The 19727-nt window shown below is 53.5% G+C and overlaps 1 protein-coding gene across 1 annotated transcript; it reads left to right on the top strand.

Moving 5' to 3' along the window:
• Window positions 1–1168: 1168 nt before the first annotated feature.
• Window positions 1169–15147, top strand: ACADS (acyl-CoA dehydrogenase short chain). Its single transcript, XM_043438912.1, has 10 exons — window positions 1169–1328; window positions 2596–2759; window positions 11994–12143; window positions 12355–12466; window positions 12819–12970; window positions 13255–13425; window positions 13519–13656; window positions 13830–13925; window positions 14123–14179; window positions 14354–15147. The coding sequence occupies exons 1-10, from the start codon at window positions 1283–1285 to the stop codon at window positions 14504–14506; spliced, it is 1239 nt and encodes a 412-aa protein (XP_043294847.1). The 5' UTR covers window positions 1169–1282; the 3' UTR covers window positions 14507–15147.
• Window positions 15148–19727: the final 4580 nt, after the last annotated feature.

Raw genomic sequence — 19727 nt, 5'->3', positions numbered from 1 at the left:
CAAGTTCTGGTTTCAGCCTGAGACAGTCGGCTGGCTGAGTTAATGGGGGAAGAAAGGCAGCTGGAGGGACTGGGTTACTGGGTGCATGTGGGTGGTGCCTAGAACCTGTGGAAGTCTGACTCACACCTGGGCCCATGGAAGATGCTTGTCAGGCAAGAGAAATCGCTGTAATTTTGGGGGGCTGGGTGAAGGGGTCCTGACAAACGACAAAATGCAGGGCATTAGGGCACAGCGTTCAAGGCTCCCGTTGGAGGGGTAGGTGGGGTGCTCTGCTCCACAATTGGGAGTGAGACGCGGGACCACGGGGACAGGGAAGCATCAGTGCTGCCCCACCTTCACAACCTCCTAGCACCCCAACTCCTTATGCCAAGAGAATGAGCAGCAGCGTAAGATCCTTGCACTGGGCACTCACAGGCTAGTAGGGGACTTGGTAAGATTTCAGATGCTACCTGTCAGAAATAAAACAATGGGATGGAGAGTTTGTCAGGGGAAGCACCGGCCTCCTCAGGGAGGTGTTGATGGGAAGAAGTCTTCCAGTGGAGAGAATGGTGACTGCAAAGGCCCTGAGGCAGCAAGCAGCTAGAGATCCTGGAGAAAAGCTGCACTGTGAGGCTTCAGTGGGGGCGCGGTGGGTTTGGGGTGGGGGAAGGCTAAGTGGAGTTTTTTTAGATTATGGAACTGGATTTTAGGAGAGAGCTAGGCTCGCCCCCTGGAGTTTTAAGGTCAGCCTAAAACCAGGAAATCAACCCTGAATATTCATCGGAAGGACTGAAGTTGAAGCTCCAATACTTTGGCCGCTTAATGCGAAGAGCCGACTCATTGGAAAAGACCCTGATGCCGGGAAAGACTGAAGGCGATTGAAGGCAGGAAGAGAAGGGGATGACAGAGGATGAGATGGTTGGATCGCACCACCGACTCAAAGACATGAATTTGAGCAAACTCCGGCAGATGGTGAAGGACAAGGAAGCCTGGCGGGCTTCAATTCAGTTCACGGGGTCGCAAAGAGTTGGATACGATTTAGCGATTTAGCGGGCTGAACAACAGAACCAGCTTCGGAGACTTTCCCTAAAGAGTTGGTTTATCTCCGCGGTGGGGCTGGTGGGCGGAGGCGGGGCTCAGGAGCACCCGCGGCCGGCCCCGCCCCCGGAGCTCGAGGGCGCGCCGGCCCCGCCCCGAGGCCCGAGGGGCGGGGCTCCTGACCGGCGCCGGTCCCTCCCCGCGCGGCCCCGAGGTCGCCAGGAAGAAGCCCAGTACCGTCACCAGCCCGCCGTGTCTGTCCTCCATGGCTGCCACGCTATTCGTCCGGGCCTGTGGCCTTGTCCGCGGAGGTGAGTGTGTTCCGACCCCGCACAGTGGGGCGGCGGGAGGGGCGGGCGTGGGTCCGGGCAGCGGGTTCACCCCTGCAGCAGGGCGGGCGGCCGGGCGGTGCCCTTCCGGATCGCGAGGCCTTTGCCTCAGTTAGCCTGCTTCTCGCACCTGCGTGGCCTCGGCCCCTGCTCCGACCCCCAGTCCCAGCCCGCTTCTCACGCTGCACCCACACACCCCCCCCACCCACTTATTGCACCTGCGGAGGAGGTTCAGGGTGCACCATTCCTAGGGTGCCAGGTCTGGGGTTGAACCCAGACTGTGCATCTGTGACCTTGGGCCCTTGTGTGAAACGACCACAGGAATACTGCTGTTCTCCTAGAGTTGTTACAAGGATTAAAACACAGGTGCCTGGCAGATTACAGGAGCTCACTGGTAGCCTCTTTCCCATCTTCTAATTTCTCTACCCTGTAGGAGCAGTGGCCCCTGTGGCCAGGGCTTCCTTTGCCTGGTCAAGACCCACTCACCCTGAATAACAATAAAGGGGGCCCTCTTTGAGAGCTGCTGCTACTCTCAGCAGGGTTAAGTGCTAAGTGCTACAGTTAGTTTTCATGGTTCTAGCCCGGGAGCAGAGTACTGCTGTCCTCCACATTTAGAGAAACCAGTGAAGTGAAGATCCTTGCCTGAGGTCGCAGAGTTGTGCTCTTACTGTTACTGGGGTTATACTGGCCACCGAGTAGGACTGTTGTACCAAGTATTCAGCAAGCATGGTGAACATTCCATTCTGTTCTCAATAGCAGTGTTAGTGACATTTTGGGCCCCTAGTTCTTTGTCGTGGGTTCCGTCCTGTACAGTGTTTAGCAGTATGCCTGGCTTCTACCCACTCCCTACCACGCACCAGTTGAGACAACCAAAAATGTCTCTGGACTTTGCCAGATGTCCCCTGGGGGACCCGAGTCATCTGTGGTGGAGAACCACCCAGTAAGTGAAAAAGTGAAAATGAAAGTGTTCATCACTCAGTCGTGTCCAACTCTGTGACCCCATGGACTGTAGCCCGCCCGGCTCCTTTGTCCATGGAATTCTCCAGGCAAGAATACTGGAGTGGATAGTCATTCCCTTCTCCAGGGGATCTTCCCGACCCAGGGATCGAACCTGGGTCTCTCGCATTGCAGGCAGTTTCTTTACCATTTGAGCCACCAGGGAAGCCCACCCAGTAAGTGGATCACCATTATTATAATTACATGAGACCTCTTGCATTCCCTTTCCACTGACTCCTCTTCTCTCTGGCAGCCCCCTGGCCTTGGGGCTGGCGTCGCCTACATACCGTCTACCAGTCTGTTGAACTGCCCGAGACTCACCAGATGCTGCGGCAGACGTGCCGCGAGTTTGCCGAGAAGGAGCTCTTTCCCATCGCAGCCCAGGTAGACAAGGAGCATCGCTTCCCAGCAGCTCAGGTGAGAATTCCGCCCTCAGCACCCAGTGATGGACTCTGCCTTCTGCCCCAGGATAACTGGTGATGGTGACAGCCAGAGGCAGTGACACTGCAGTCAGGGAACCCTCAGGGCAAGTGATCCTGGGAGCCAGAAAATGCCCTGGAGGCTTCTGCTCTCCAGCGTGAGGCCTGTAGCCAGGATAATAACTTCTGGAATAACAGTAATCATGGTGGATGATTGTGTTGATAATAATAGTTAACACTTGTGCTTACATGTGCTTGGCACGCTCCTAAATGCCGATGGGTTAGCACACCTGTTTCTTTTCTTTTTTCGGTTGCACCATGTGTGACGCAGGATCTTAGTTCCCTGAGTGGGGATCGAACTCATACCCCCTTCAGTGGCGTCTCGGAGTCTTAACCACTGGACCACTAGGGAAGTGCCTAGCTTATCTATCTCTTAAAACTGTCCAGTGAGGTGAAGGTGCCATTGTTTTGTATCCTGTTGTGTAGTTGATGAAACTCAGATTGATGAGGGGAGTAAATGATGTGCCCAAGGTCATGGAGCTAATGAGTTACAGAGCTAAGGTTCCAGCCGTCTGTCTTCTCCAGCCGCTGAGATCCCAGTCGGTGCCGTCCTCCCCGTGTCACTGTATCATTCCCGTGAGGACAAGTGCTTCTGCTCTGCCCTCCCACCGGATTTAACAAGTTGTCTGGTACATGGTTATAAACACTTAGTAGACATTTGTTGGGATAACTTATGATAAATCGATTCTGTCAGGCCTTCGCACCCTGTTTGCCCGTCTGGGGAATTCAGAACTTGTAGTCACTGTTACCATGCTTCTTCAGCCTTGGGGCCACTTTCTCATCTTAGTGCATGTTGTGTGTTCACAGTGTACCGGGCACTGTGCCTTGATTGTAACATCTAAAGAGCTCAAAGCAGGGTAGGTGGGTGACATTCTGAGCACCAACATGAGTTGGGCAACTTTTATGTGGTAAGCCTTGAAGTTGTCATCATCGCATTGAGCCCTAAAGGCATCCCCAGCTGCAGGTCTAATCTCCATTTGGCTTCCTGGAATGGTTGTGAGGATTGTAGGCGATCATGTATGTCAAGTTCATGGTGCATTTGAAAAACAGAAGCTATTAATACTATTATTATTTTTATCACAGTTGATAAACTTGAAGCACCGAGAGGGGATGTGACCAGTCTGGGGGGCTGGAATTCATGCTCCAGGTGTAGTAGGCTCCAAAACCCTGTTCCACCCACTAGCCACAGGGTGTCCCAGAAGCCCAGCTGGGAAGACCTGTTCTGGTTGGAAATATTATCCTCCAATAGCCACACACTCTGGTGCTGCCCGAGGGCCGTTGTGACTATGACATAGGGCTGCCCTATAACATGGCCATATATCGCAGCTTTTCCTACCTAATGACAGACCACTTGATTTTTTTTTTCTATATCCCTTCAAATTACTTATTATGTTAATAGACATAAGACTTGCTTTGTGCAAGAAAGCTGGCAGTAGCAGCAGGCTTTCTACCAACCTGCTCTTAACCAGTTCTTTGGCTTTATAATCTCTTACTTACTTTATAGGGCTGGGGAATTTGCAAATTAACCCTGCCACTAAATAGTGGTAGAAAAGGATGTGGAAGGAAGAGACCAAAGGCATCAGTCTCCTTCCCTTCTGGCACATTCTAGCATACAGCAGCTGTCCAGGCCAGACTTGGTGAATGCATTAGCTAGCTTAGAGTAGTGATACCATTTGTTATTTCATTTTATCTTGGATAACTGTCTTCATATCTGTAATCTTATTAGGTTATCAGGAGTCCTGCCATTATTTCCTTGGCCTAGAGGAAAGAACTGTACAAAAAAGGTCTTAATGACCTGGATAACCACTATGGTATGGTCACTCACCTAGAACCAGAAATCCTGGAGTGCCAAGTCAAATGGGCCTCAGGAAGCATTACTACCAACAAAGCTAGTGGAGGTGACAAAATTCTAGCTGAGCCATTTCAGATCCTAAAAGATGATGCTGTGAAAGTGCTACATTCGATATGCCAGCAAATTTGCAAAACTCAGCAGTGGCCACAGGACTGGAAAAGGACTGTTTTCATTCCAATCCCAAAGAGGGGCAATGCCAAAGAATGTTCAAGCTCCCACACATTTGCACTCATTTCACTTGTGAGCAAGATAATGCTCAAAAACCTGGAAGGAAATCCAGGACTTAAACAAGCAGAAGGATCAAAACTGTAGACACAGGGGACAGGCTGCAAAATTAAAAATAATACCACTCGTGTTTTACAATGACGATAGTAATAATAACAGGAGTAACTCTCATTTGGGGGTTACCACATTCCAGGTTGCCGTCCAGTCGCTCAGTCATGTCTGACGCTTTGCGACCACATGGACTGTAGCCCGCCAGGCTCCTGTGTCCTCCACTGCCTGTTGGAGTTTGCTCAAATTCTGTCCATTAAGTTGGTAATTTTCATGTAGTTACCCTTAAATCGTCAACAAGACACTCAGGCAGTTTTGTCATTGATCTCCAGTTTTCGGATGAGGAAACAGAAGCCAGGAATTACATTTCTCTGTCAATCAAGCCACAGGGCTGGGATCAGAGGAGCCAGATGTAGACTCTGTGCTCCCTCCAACCTGCAGGAGATGCTTAGTTAGTGTTTTCTAATATTTTGTTTCCTGAAGACTTTTCTCCCAGGAAGAGTGGGTTTCCTGAGGAAGAGTCAAGGGGAGAAGAGTTGAGAGGTGGACCGGCCGTGAAGGAGGCAGAAGGTTAGTGCCAGCTTCTGCTCACGTGGCTGGCTTTGTAATCCAAGTTGAACTTTGGTCTTTCTGCATCCAAACCTACCTCCTACAACTCCTGGGGGAAAAAAAAGGAACAATTATGAATTATATAATAAAGGGAAATTAGAAATAGAATGGTGTTTCCAAACCAGCTTTGGACTCTGGAACCTGGGAATGTATATGTGCATTTTTATCTGTTTATATATTTTTGGCTGCACTGTGTGGCTTGGAGGATCTTAGTTCCCCAGTTAGGGATCGAACCCAAGTCCCCTGCAGTGGAAGCACCACGTCCTAACCACTGCAGCCGCCAGGGAAGTCCCGGAATGTGCGTGCTTATATCTTGAAAACTGAACCCAGTTTCTCTTCCTTCACTCAGTGAATGTTGATTGAGTAAGTTTAATATATTGGGTGCAAAACCTGCTTTTTCTCCTCTTGCCCTAATGTCAGATGATAGTCTACCACGTACATAGAAGCCTCTCGAGCCATACTCCATTTTCCCTCTTATTCATATGCACAGATTCTTGTTAACGCCACTTGGGCGGTGTCCCCTGAATAGCATCACCTTTCACCTCTCCCACCAAGAGTTCGTCACTCTGTGTTCATAATCCCTGGTTCTCTGGGTGTGCTTATCATGCTGTTGTGTGTGTCCTATGTCCCAGTTATTTTCTAAGGTTGCCTTCGTGAAGGCCAGGCTTGTTCAAACCCCTACCTCCTGGCCCAGCAAAACACCTCCTTGCCAAGTAAGTGCTTGGCATTCAGCAGACGTTTGCTGAGTGGACTTGAACTTTTTGGTCAAGTCATCCTGAATGTTCTTACTGTCCCAGCACTCGGCACCCACCGGCACAGAGTAGAAACTGGGGAGGTGGCTCCCGTGGCCCTTTCCCTTGAATAAAGCAACAAATCTTCAACAAGTAAGGAGACGTGATTCTCTAAAGGGAGTGAGTCTGGACTCTCATGGGCATTGGCAGACTCAGGACAAATTTGATTTTTTAGGAATGTGAGCTTTAGAAGTGACTTAAAAGCACCGCTTTTTATACAAGCATCCTCTAAAACAGGTCCCACATGTGAAGGTGGCACGTGCTGAAGCCTCGCTCTGCTAGGAAAGGGGTCTTTCACGTCCTCACATGTTCTCTTGGGAGTTTTGTTTTTTTGTTTTAAATAAACTTGATGCATTTAAAATATTTATTTATTTATTTACTTTTGGCCATGCAAGTGGGGCCTTCCCCGGGGCTCAGATGGTAAAGAATCTGCCTGCAATGCAGGAGACGCGGGTTCTATCCCTCGGTCGGGAAGGTCCCCTGGAGGAGGAAATGGCAACCCACTCCAGTCTTCTTGCCAGGAAAATCCCATGCACAGAGGACCCTGGTGGGCTCCAGTCCATGGGGTCGCAAAAGAGTTGGATACAACTTAAGTGACTGAGAATGTACACAGTGCGTGGAAACCCTTAATTCCCCAACCAGGAATTGAATCTGCAACCCCTGCGTTGAAAACGGGGAGTCTTAACCACTAGACCTCCAGGGAAGTCCCTCTCTGGCGGGTTTGGAGACCACTCGACATGGCCCAGTCAGGGTTGCAGGTCCACACTCCTGGTTCACAGACGCAGGCATGGAGTGACCCCCGTGGGTAGCGTCTCTGAGGGGTTCTTGAGATCGCTCAAAATTGGCAAAAATATTGGCAAAAACATTAGGGAGGCTGGCTGCCGTTAGCCAGTTACCATCAAACATGCGGGATCAGAAATTATTTCTGCAGCTGGACACACAGTCTGTGTGTGTGCGCTGCTTTTTCTTTTGTCTTTGCTTTCTTCTTCTTCTTGATCACACCGTCTCTTCTCTCCACTGCCTTCCTGTCTCCACATTTCCCCTAGAACGTTCCTGCAGCTGGCCGTGGCGTATTGCCAGAAATCTCCAGATACACTTGAGAATGAGGAAGGTTGGGGGAACAGCATGCTGGTGAGGCCGCCACTCGGGTGCAGTCACTGTGGGCTCCGGCAGCTTTCTGTTCTGAGAGCACCAGAGGGCAGGGCGAGGGGCCGAGAGCCAGGGGCCCTGGCTTTCTCCTCAGACTCCGGGTGTCCTGGGAGCGCCACCATCTGCACAAGAGCCCCCCGTTACAGGGAAACGGGGTCGTCCTTGTCCCGCCTGTACTCCACCTGGGAATTTCCGTTCCCCTTCTGTCTCCTGGTGTAAAATGGAGTCGTCTTGGTGTGATGGGCTGGTGTGTCAGTTATCCCACAGTTGTGGACCAGAGAGAGAGAGGGTGAAGAGGAGGGTGTGTGTCTTAATGCCTAGAGAAGCTGGATGGTGCACGTAGGGTGAGACAAATGGGGCTTTTTTTTTTTTTCCTACTTCAGTTTCTTTTGCTGTTTGGCCACGGAAAGCCCTCCAGTGGGGTTCCTGTCTGGGCTTGAGCAGGAATCCTGGGGACCCTGTTTATTTTTGGCTCCTGGTAGAATGCAGCCTTAGCTGGTGAGCCAGCACAGGCCTCCCCAGTAAACCACCCCCTCACTCTGGAATAGGTTTGCCGGAGGCCCCCATGTGGGTTCGAAAGGGGCTCTGTTCTGAGGCCACCCCAGGGCTGGCACCGGGCTCTGAGTCCCCAGGCCGTGCTCAGAGACAGACAGTGGCTCAGCTGCTCTCTGCTTCCCACCTCACCCACTCTTTGATCTGACAGCTTACAGTGAAGCATGTCAGGTTCAGTGATCTCCCAAGAAGATGATTCAGCTTCAGGCCCAGAGACCAGGCTCGACCACTCAGGGCTCTTGTGGCAGAAGTTTTATTACAGTGAGAAGGGACAGAGGAAGCTCCTGACACAGACATCAGAAGGGGGCAGAGAGTGCTAGTCTTGGCAAGGGAGCTATATGCTTTTTAAACTGGTTGTTACAGTAAATCAAAAGAATGTCTCAAGGTTGTAAAGCTCTTACTAGACCCACTCCCACAATTTACATTTTAAGATGACAGAATTAGAACTAACAATAGAAAGATTTTACTAGACCCCCCCTCCCATAATATACATTTTAAGATAACAGGATTAGTCAGAAGGCTCTCAAGAAAGAGAAACATGTCCTCAAGCAGGATACATATGTTATATGTATGTGTATATATATATATGTATGTATGTATACATATATAAGTTATATATGTAATCCTTGTTGTTGTATATGTAATCCTTGGGCTTCCTTCATAGCTCTGTTGGTAAAGAATCCACCTGCATTGCCAGAGACCCCGGTTTGATTCCTGGGTTGGCAAGGTCTCTGGAGAAGAGATAGGCTACCCACTCCAGTATTCTTGGGTTTCCCTGGTGGCTCAGCTGGTAAAGAATCTGCTGGGTTTGATCCCTGGGTTGGGAAGATCCCCTGGAGAAGGAAAAGCCTACCCACTCCAGCATTCTGGCCTGGAGAATTCCATAGACTATACAGTCCATGGGGTTGCAAAGAGTCGGACACAACTGAGAAACATCATGTTCAAGAGAACAGGATCATGGACAAGAGAAACATGTCCTCAAGCAGGATACATTGTTTTATATATAAAATCCTTGGTACAGAGTTTAAGCTGAGTTTTATCAGCTCTGGGCTTAAAGAAAAAAACGTCTTATGTGACTAAGACTAAGGAATGTAGGGGGAAAACAACTTGTCCTTCTCTCCTCCTCGAGAGCTCCAGACCCCTATCCTCTTTGAGAGCCCCAGACCCCTCTTTCCTCCTCGGGGACCCCTGACTTCTTATCAACGCACCTAGAAACTGGCTCTCGGACCCTCCCACCCTCACCCACGCCTCGATTCCCGCCGGCTTTCCTGAGCGGTGTCACCCCCTGCTGCCCCCAGGTGTGCAGTGACCACATTTTTTTTTTTTTTTTTTAGTGACTCGAAATGCCACATTGCTGGTGGCTCTGAATCCTATTCCTCACTGTGTCCGAGCTTCCTGTTGCAGCAGCTGGCCCCAGAATCAGTGGCTAGAGCAGGCAGGGCCCACTTAGTGCCTGACCGTGCCTGGGGGGCGGAAATCCAAAGCTGCTCTCTCTGAGTCTGATCAAGGTGTGGGCAGGCCTTTGGGCGGGCCTCAGGGAGACTCACTGCCTGGCCTTGTCCAGTTTCTCTTCTTTCCCTCACAAGGACCCTGTGAGTACACTGGCCTCCCTGGATAATCCAGGGAGGCCCCTCCTCACCTCAGGACCTTTGCTTACTCTCCTGGCAGAGTCTCTTTGAACATACTCAGTCTCTTTGAACCTGGGGATTAGGGCGCGCTTGTCTCTGTGAGGCTGTCATTCTGCCTCCCCGGCACGGGCCATCTCCTCCCTGTATTACAGGGGAGACCCTGAGGTGGGTCAGGCCCACCCCAAGCCTAGAGTCTTGCAGACTGTCTCACATGGGAACAACTCAAGGTGGAATCAAACACCCAGTTTCATCAGTCAGTTCAGTCACTGGATCTCTAATTTTCTTGAAGAGATCTCTAGTCTTTCCCATTCTGTTGTTTTCCTCTATTTCTTTGCATTGATCACTGAGGAAGGCTTTCTTACCTCTCCTGGCTATTCTTTGGAACTCTGCATTCAAATGGGAATATCTTTCCTTTTCCCAGTTTCATAGAGGGACACAAATCATTGTGAAAGTTCAGCAATTTCACCGATGCCGCTCTTCCCGGACATTGCTGTCGAGTCAAGAACTTCTCAGTCACTTGATAAGAAATGCCATTCTAATTCTTAGAGAAATGCAAATGGAAACTGCAAAGAGGTACCACCTCACACCGGTCAGAATGGCCATCATTAAAAAGTCTCTGAATAATAAATGCTAGAGAGGGTGTGGAGAAAAGGGAACCCTCCTATGCTGTTGGTGGGAATGTAAATTGGTGCAGTGGATAACAGTAGGGAGGCTCCTCAGAAAACTGAAAATAGAGTTGCCATGTGGTCCAGCAGTCCCAGTACTGGGCATATATCCAGACAAAGCTATAATTTGAAAAGATACATGGGCCCCTGTGTTCATAGCAGCAGTGTCCACGATAGCCAAGACATGGAAAGAACCTGTCCATGGATAGATGCATGGATAAAGAACACGTGATACATATATACAATAGAATATAGAATATTACTCGGCCACAAACAGGAATGAAATAATGTCATTTGCAGCACCGTGGTGGATCTAGAGGTTATCATACTAAGTGAAGTCAGTCAAAGAGAAAGACAAATACCCCATGACATCACTTACATGTGTTATCTAAAATACAGCACAAATTTAACCTGTCTATTAATACTGAACAGAGACTCACAGACAGGGAGAGCAGACATGTAGTTGCCAAGGAGAAGGGGGTGAGGGAGGGATGAATTGGGAGTTTGGGATTAGCAGCTGCAAACTATTGTATATAGGATGGATAAACAAGGCCCTACCGTACAGCACATGGAACTATATTCAGTATCCTGTGGTAAACCATATGGAAAACAATATGAAAAAGAATATGTATAACAGGGTTACTTTGCTATACAGCAGAAATTCACACAACATTGTAGATCGACTAGCGTTCAATAAAACTTTTTTTTTCAAATGCCGTTCACGGATCACTCACCTTGTGCAGACTGAGCTGGTTGTGGTCCTGGAGTCGGTGCTGGGTTTCAGTCTCAGCCCCACCATTGACAAGGCCCGTCCTGTGCAAAGCTCTCCACCCCCCTGAGCTCCAGCTTCCTCACCTGTGACGTGAGGTTGACTCAGCAAAGCTTTGAGCTTCAGAGAGACTCGACCGAGAATACACATGAAGCACTTTCCAGCGCTGAGCATGTAAAAGGCACTTGATAATTAACCCCAGCCACTCCTGGATTCCAAGTCAAACATTCCAAGCTCTTCCCCTTTATCGAATCTTTCACTGGCACTGGAATAAGCAGTGGGCAAAACTGCGCTGTCTCTGTCCTTGTGGTCAGGCAGAGAGACCGTAGTCAGAACAAGCACATGAAGAGGTGTGAAGTTACAAGTGCTGCGGGAGTGTGTGATTAAAGGATTTGACTCAGTGAGGTCCGAGATGGCCACCCAGCAGAAGAGATGCCTGAGCTGAGACCCACAGGTGGGAGTAGTTAGCAAGCAGTTGATACAGGGCATCACTGACAGGAACAGCATGTGCAAAGGCCCTGTGGTAGGGAGGACAGGCTGTGTGGTGAGCGTGAGGGACTGAAAGAAGGTCTGTGTGGCACTGTGCTGCCCTGCTTCTTCACCTCGGAGGCCCCTGAAGCCTTCTTGTGCCTCCTGCGTGCTCACTGGTTGTGGCTGTAGACACAGAGATGAGTGAGGGCAGAGTATGGAGGCAGGGCTGCCTGAGACAACAGGGCTGTCTTACCGATCCAGCCTTGGGGGCTGCAGGGTGGGTGGTTAGGGTCGCATGACCTGAGTTTCTGCGGGCACCAGCCTGGGGACAGGTGGGTTGGGGCTGGAGAGGGTGGGCCCTGGCCCCACCTCCACCCCCATCCCCTCGCCATGACATCCTTTTCTGGGGCCAGGTGAAGAAGATGGGCAAGATGGGGCTCATGGCCATAAACGTGCCTGAGGAGCTCAGCGGACCCGGCCTCGATTACCTGGCCTACTCCATCGCCGTGGAGGAGATCAGCCGGGGCTGCGCCTCCTCGGGGGTCATCATGAGTGTCAACAATGTGAGTCTCCGCCCGGGCCCTGGACACACAGGCAGAGGGGGAGGCTCCGGGCGGCCCAGCATCCAGGGCACAGCCCTCCCTTGGCTCCCTGCCCCTGACCACCTCGAGGCCTGGTCCTTTGCATGGGGCCTCTGGAGAGAGGAGGCCTGGGGGTGGGTATGCGGGCGGGTATGCTGGGGCCTGTGACGATCGCCCCCCACTGTCCCCTCAGTCCCTCTACTTGGGGCCCATCCTGAAGTTCGGCACCAAGGAGCAGAAGCAGCGGTGGGTCCCTCCCTTCACTAGTGGTGACAAAATTGGCTGCTTTGCCCTCAGTGAACCAGGTACCACCATGGGACAGTGGGTCACCTACCCCTACCCCCACCCCGCCCGGCATCCACCTTGACTGAGCTGGGAAGGAGGCACTTGGACCCCGGGGTCCCTTTGGCTTGGACACAGCTGGGTGCCACATCCCCCCACCCTGAGAGCTGAGGGAGCTGGTGTGGCCCTCCAGCCCCTTCTCTCAGGAGCCAGACCCTGATTCCCTGCACCTGGGTCTGGCTCACCAGCTTGGTTGGGGGTGGTGGGCAGAATGAGGGGGTTGCTTGGGGGGGTTGGGGGTGCTTGGTGTGGGAGGTGCGAGGTTGGGTCCCGGTGAGCTGGCGGCGGTGAACTCTGAGTCTGCGTGTGGGGCAGGGAACGGCAGCGACGCAGGGGCCGCGGCCACCACCGCGCGGGCAGACGGTGACTCGTGGGTCCTGAGTGGCACCAAGGCCTGGATCACCAATGCCTGGGAGGCCTCGGCTGCCGTGGTCTTCGCCAGCACCGACAGATCCTTGCATAACAAGGTGGGAGGCCCGCAAGGGAGAGGCAACGAGCCGCTCAGAGTTTCTCCAGCCGTGTCTCTGCGGTTCAGTGGAGCGAGCCTCTTGGGCTCTGGGGCTCTTGCCAGCCCACCTTTTCCGGCCCCGGGGCGGCGCTGTCCCCGGCGGAGCCAGCAGAGGGCGTCACAGCGAGGTTCTGAGGGAGGTGGAAGTGTTGGGGGGGGACCTGAGTGGGAGTCTCGGGTGGTTCGTCTGAGGGGCGTGGCCTCGGGCCGGTGAGCAAGCCAGGGGCGTGTCCCGGCCTCCAGGGCATCAGTGCCTTCCTGGTCCCCATGCCCACACCCGGGCTCACGCTGGGGAAGAAGGAAGATAAGCTGGGCATCCGGGCCTCGTCCACGGCCAACCTCATCTTCGAGGACTGTCGCATCCCCAAGGACAGCCTGCTGGGGGAGCCGGGGCTGGGCTTCAAGATCGCCATGGTGAGCCCGGCAGCGGGGCGGGGGGGGGGGGGGGGCGGTCCTTAGGGTGAGGCCCTGGGGAACGGCCGGCCCCTGACAGGTGGGTTCTCACAGCAAACCCTGGACATGGGCCGCATCGGCATCGCCTCCCAAGCCCTGGGCATTGCCCAGGCCGCCCTGGACTGTGCTGTGAGCTACGCCGAGAACCGCAGTGCTTTCGGGGCGCCCCTCACCAAGCTACAGGGCATCCAGGTAACAGAGGCGCGCAGCCTTGCCTGGACGGAAAAGGGACGTGATTTCGGCCTCTCCTCCCTGCCTCCCAGACGGCTTTCAGCCGCTGTCCTCCGCCCTCCTCCGTCCCGCCCCTCAGGGGGAGGGGAGGGCTGGCAAGCAGTGACCGGTGGGGCGGGCCTGGGTTGTTGCAGTTCAAGTTGGCGGATATGGCCCTGGCCCTGGAGAGTGCCCGGCTGCTGACCTGGCGCGCTGCCATGCTGAAGGACAACAAGAAGCCCTTCACCAAGGTGCCAGTGGGGCAGGGGTCTCCCCGGGCCCAGCCCAGAGCTTCGGTGGCGGCGGAGGCACTGAGGGAGCCGTCCGGGCGGGGTCCCAGTTCCTTGAGCCTGTGGGTTTATCGCTCCAAGGGGCGGCTTCCCCAGGCCCGCCCTGTAGCACAGGTCAGGTGCTAAGAATTTCTGACGCCACCGTCCTCTGTGGTTAGGAGGCGGCAATGGCCAAGCTGGCTGCATCGGAGGCCGCAACTGCCATCACCCACCAGGTGAGCGTCCCCACTGCCTGGGTGAGCTCCCCAGGGCCGGGTAAGCGGGAGTGTGCCGGCTGCTTTCCCTCCCCGCTGGTCCTTCTGTGTGGATGGTCCTGCCCTGTCTTTCCCCCACGAGTTGGGGAGGGGGGGGATAGTCTTCTCTTCCTGAGCCCCCGCGTTCCCCCTCAGGCCATGCAGATCCTGGGCGGCATGGGCTACGTGACGGAGATGCCGGCCGAGCGGCACTACCGCGACGCCCGCATCACCGAGATTTATGAAGGCACCAGTGAGATCCAGAGGCTGGTGGTCGCCGGGCACCTGCTCAAGAGCTACCGGAGCTGAGCCCTCTCTGGAGGGCCGACCGTGCGGGCCGGGAAGCCGGGCTGCCTGAGGACCCTGGGAAAGGGGGCGGGAGTCACGTGGCGGAAGGAGGGGCGGGGCCACGCCCCCTCTTACCAGGACCCCTCCCACCCCCCCAGGCCCAGCCTCCTGGGTGGGCCTGCTGCTCGGCCTTAATCTGTCCAGCCAGAGCCAGCTTTCCGGGAATAAGCGGAGGCGGGGCTGCGACCTGGCCTGAGGACGCCCATCTCCAGCTGTTTCTTAACTTTGTTGCCTCTCCACCGCTGACAGTGCCTTATTTTCTTCATCTGGGCGCTGGGCCGTGGGAAGAGAGAAATGATCCCTCCGGGGATCCCGGGTTCTGTCCTGTGGGTCCTGGCGCTCAGCAGGAGACCCAGCCTCTGCCGTTTCCTCTGAGATCAGGGTCTGGAGGAGTGGGGTGAGGGCCCGAACGACCACATCTGAACGCAGAAATTGTGTCCTCTGAGGCCCCCGCCGCCTTGGGGCTGGGTCGTTATGGAAGCCTTCCTGCGCACCGATAACCTTTGTGAAGTATAAATGAGTACAGGTGAGGGGTCTGACTTGGTGCTTTGGGACAGTCATGTGTGGGAACCGAGTAATAAAGCATACCTGTTGCCGGCGCAGTCGTGATTCACCAGTCCAAAAAAAAAAAAAAAAAAAGCATACCTGTCCCTTGACCCGTGTGTCCTTGCCTGGGTGCTGCTGGGGAGAGAACGATGGTCCTTTAGTCTGCCCTCTACAGACCTCCACCATGTGTGAGTGTGAGTGTGTGTGTGAGAGGAGCTGGCTGCTGCAGCAGCAGGGTCCATCTCCAGCCTGGGAGAGCTCCCGCAGGAGGCAGGAGAATAAGGAGCTGAGTCCCGTGGCCGCGGGTGTCTGGAAGCCTAGCCGCTGGGCAGGGAGGGCCAGCCAGGTCAGGGCCACTGCTGGGCGGGCGGGCAGGCAGGGGAGTACCTGGTGGACCTAGCCTCGGGGCTGGAGGAGAGAGGATGCCAGAGGGGCTGGGGGTAGCGGAGAGCAGAAGGAGCAAAGCGAAACAAATGGAGACTTTCATAGCATCCCTTTTGCTTACTGTCTTCACCGAGGGCTGCACTGAACCTGTAGTGAGAGGCTCCCGGCGCCAAGGTGAACTCAGATGCACTCAGCTGACATGCAGCAAAACCAGTCTACTGACTGTGGTGAAAGGACATACAGGGTTTATTGCAAGTGCCAAGTGAAGGAGTGGGAGGCAAACCCCGAAGTCACTGCCTCCTGCATGGTCCTTGAGGTGGGGGTTTTTAAGGCGAAGAGCAAAGAGGCCAGCATTAATGGTTTCTGTGATTTTTCTTAATAGCAGTTTTGGGAGTTGGGGGTGTCTCTGATTTACAATTCTCTGGCCCAGTGGTCTCTGGCTGGGGGTCTGTGAGCTCCTCTTGCCCTGGAGAAGCAACCTGAGTTTGTAAGATGATGATAGGATCTTTAATAGTAACTTGAGCACAATAGCGATGATATGGACAGCAGTTGTAGCCATCTGCCTTGGACTGGTTAAGATTCAGTTAGCAGAGGACTGAGGTCATGGGGGACCAGAAAGGGGATAAAGTTTTGGAAAGTGAAAGTGTTAGTCTCTCGGTCCTGTCCCACTCTTGTCGATCCCTTGGGCTGTAGCCAGCCAGGTGCCTCTGTCCATGGGATTCTCCAGGCAAGAATACTGAAGTGGGTTGCCGTTCCCTTCTCCAGGAGATCTTCCCGACCCAGGAATCGAACCAGGGACTCCTGCATTGCTGGCAGCTTCATTACCGTCTGAGCCACTAGGGAAGCATAACGTTTTGGAGAGAGAGATTAATCATAAACTCAGCAAGGAAACGGGTTTTAGGAGGGTTGGGTTTTCAGTCCCGGTGCTGCGGGGCTGGCGGGGCTGGCGTTGGAACGGAAGAGCCTCTGCGGGGGTAGGGGGGGAGCACGCGACGATCACCGCTGTGGACCAAGGCAGAGAAGACAGTGGAGATGCTGGAGAAGACGACGGAAAAGGGGGTTGGGGTGGGGGTGAGAAAAGCCTGCAAAAACTTCAGAGGAGGTGGGGACAGCCCGCCGCCGCCGAGCGGGAAGGGCTGAGACATAGGCTTGAGGTCTCTGGAGGGAAGAGGGGACGGGGACATGATCCATTTGGAGCCGCCATCCAGTGGGCGCCCAACCACGTGGGCTTCCAGCCCGCCGTCCCCCGGGCGCCCAGGGCCGGCCTTGCTTTTAACCCTCGGGCAGCGCCCGAGCCGAGGCTCCCGCGGGAGAGAGCGGCTCTCTGGGCACACGTTCCTTCGGGGCGGGGCGGAGCACCTGGTCCAGGTGCGCGGGATGGAGGAGCCTGGCCGTGCGGGGCCGGGAGGCGCAGCGGCGGCGGCGTGTTTCCCCCACCGCGCAGGCGGGCGGGGCGTGAGTGGTAACAGGTGCGGGATCCCGGATCCCGAGACGCCCTGGCGCACAGACGCGGCCGCCGGGCAGAGCTCACGGACCGCTTCGCTGCCGTCTCGGCGTCTGCGGAGCTGCGCCTCCTCCTACTCCAGGTAAGCGGCCAGCGCACCCTTCTGCGGGGCCCTGGGCTGGGGTGCAAGCTGAAGGTGCGGGAAGCAGCCTGGGATTCAGGGCTCTTGCCCCGGAGCAGCCACGGTTGAGCCATCCCACCTGGCAGGCAAGGGAAGGACGGTCTTTTCCCAACTCAGTGACCCTGCCAATTGGGGCACCACAGGCGACCAGATGGCACCACACCACCTCCAACGAGGCAGTCCTGGCTCCTGGCCCCGGTGAGGGTGTGGGGACAGGCACGAGTTTGAGGCGGTCTCTGGGCCTTTCCTCCAGGCAGTGGTGGAGGGCGAGGGGGCTTTGAGGTTCACAGGGGAACAGAGGAGGCCCAACCTGAGCCTCCTCTTCTGAACCCGGGTCCCAGGCGGGACACCAGGCTGAGAACCCACTTCTCCTACTCTGGACTCCGGCCCCTCCTGGCCTGGCATCAAGCCAGCCCGGCCTACCTGCTGAAAAGGCTCCAGGCCTTGAAGGGCCAGGCAGCCAGGGCCACAGAGCGCCTGCGGGCACAGGGCTAGGCCAGCGGAGTCAGCCCCACCTGGGAAGTGTGCTGATCTACCCAGTGGCCACCCCAGCTGACCGCGTTCTTCTCAGATGGGGCTGGGAAGCACCTCAGCAACAGGGCCAGATAAAGCCATACCACCCTCCATTTTGCCCGTGAAAAGCCAGGGTCTCTGAGCCAAGGTCCAGTATATGCACTCCTGGGTTTCCAAAAGCTCTCATAGGTCTCGGGTCTCCCTTTCCAGTTGGGGGGGGCGGAAGTTAGTTCAGTCGCTCAGTCATGTCCGACTCTTTGCAACCCCATAGACTGCAGCATGCCAGGCTTCCCTGTCCATCACCAACTCCCAGAATTTACTCAAACTCATGTCCATCACGTCGGTGATGCCTTCCAACCATCTCATCCTCTGTCCTCCAATTCTCCTCCCACCTTCAATCTTTCCTAGCATCAGGGTCTTTTCCAAGGAGTCAGCTCTTCACATCAGGTGGCCAAAGTATTGGAGTTTCAGCTTCAGCGTCAGTCCTTCCAGTGAACACCCAGGACTGACCTCCTTTAGGATGGACTGGTTGGATCTCCTTGCAGTCCAAGGGACTCTCAAGAGTCTTCTCCAACACCACAGTTCAAAAGCATCAATTCTTCTGCGCTTAGCTTTCTTTATAGTCCAACTCTCACATCCATGCATGACCACTGGAAAAAACCATGGCTTTGACTAGACGGACCTTTGTTGGTCTCTGCTTTTTAATGTGCTGTCTAGGTTAGTCATAACTTTTCTTCCAAGGAGCAAATGTCTTTTAATGTCATGGCTGCAGTCACCATCTGCAGTGATTTTGGAGCCCTGAAAAAAATAAAGGCTGTCACTATTTCCATTGTTTCCCCATCTATTTGCCATGAAGTGATGGGACCAGATGCCATGATCTTAGTTTTCTGAATGTTGAGTTTTAAGCCAACTTTTTCACTCTCCTCTTTCACTTTCATCAAGAGGCTCTTTAGTTCTTCACTTTCTGCCATAAGGGTGGTGTCATCTGCATATCTGAGGTTATTGATATTTTTCCCAGCAATCTTGATTCCAGTTTGTGGGGAGAGTCAACCATGAATGCTTGGTTTTGATCAGGGAGCAGGCCTTCCTTAGTTGAAGCTTCTCTAGCTCAGAACTGAATGTTGAACTCCACCTGAGGTCTCCTTGAACCTGAACTACCCAGGTGGGTTGCAAACATCATGTCGCTGTGTGCCTCTCATTCTAGGATGGTTTCTCAGACTGAATTTGTTTTTTGTGACACTGGCATTTTTGAAGTGTGTAGGCAGGTTAATTTTTATTTTCTTTTTGAATTATGAAAGCATAACACATTTACAAGGAGACTTGGAAAATACAGAACAAGGTTACATATAGTTGCACTGTATATTACAGGTATTTTTTTTTTTAAGTAGATAAAGATAAGGCTGGTTAATCTTGCAGACTGTGTATCTGATGTTATCGATATTTCTCCCAGCAATCTTGTTTCCAGCTTGAAATTTATCCAGCCGAGCATTTCTCATGATATACTCTGCATAGAAGTTAAATAAACAGGGTGACAACATACAGCCTTTGCCGAGTCCAGCCTTGGCAGGATCCAGGGGGTACCCTCGGGATGAATGGCGTCAGCGAGAGAAGACACATGCGACCAGCCTTGATAGGGCCAAGTCTGCGAGGGAGAGAGAGAGAAAGAGAGAGAGTGAATGACCAGAAGGGGGCTGCAGCAGAGTCTGGCAGGGTCTGGCAATGCTTTATTTTTTACCATGGCTTTTATACCCTAAGTTAGTACATCTCTAAGGGGAAGATAGTTTAACATTACATCAGCTTGTTCTTCACGAAACCAGGGTGTTTTCTGCATACTTCTTTGTTTATGAGGGTCTTGTACATTATCTTCTGGCCTTGGGGCCTATTAACATCTTATGCAAGTCAGGTGAATGTAAACCTATTTTCAGTTTCTATGGTGACCTTAACTGAAAGGTAGCAGTCTTATAGGGCAACAGTACAGAGTAGAAGTATAACCTTGTTAACACAAAAATTAATCCTTCTGCAGAGGTTGTCAGTTGCGTTTATCTAAGACGTTTACCCCAGACTGACTCTGCGACTTTGGTGAGGCAGCTTCTACCTAGCACTCCTGGCTGACA

The sequence above is a fragment of the Cervus canadensis genome, chromosome 1 (genome assembly GCF_019320065.1).
Source record: "Cervus canadensis isolate Bull #8, Minnesota chromosome 1, ASM1932006v1, whole genome shotgun sequence".
NCBI classification, from domain to species: domain Eukaryota; kingdom Metazoa; phylum Chordata; class Mammalia; order Artiodactyla; family Cervidae; genus Cervus; species Cervus canadensis.
This window is presented reverse-complemented; position numbering and strand designations above follow the sequence as displayed.

Bases quoted from the DNA above. Each gene is read 5' to 3' on its own strand.
- ACADS (XM_043438912.1), top strand. From the start codon at position 1,283: ATGGCTGCCACGCTATTCGTCCGGGCCTGTGGCCTTGTCCGCGGAG. The intron at 1,329-2,595 runs GTGAGTGTGTTC...TCTCTCTGGCAG, and splicing joins CTGTGGCCTTGTCCGCGGAG to CCCCCTGGCCTTGGGGCTGG. The intron at 12,144-12,354 runs GTGAGTCTCCGC...CTGTCCCCTCAG, and splicing joins TCATCATGAGTGTCAACAAT to TCCCTCTACTTGGGGCCCAT.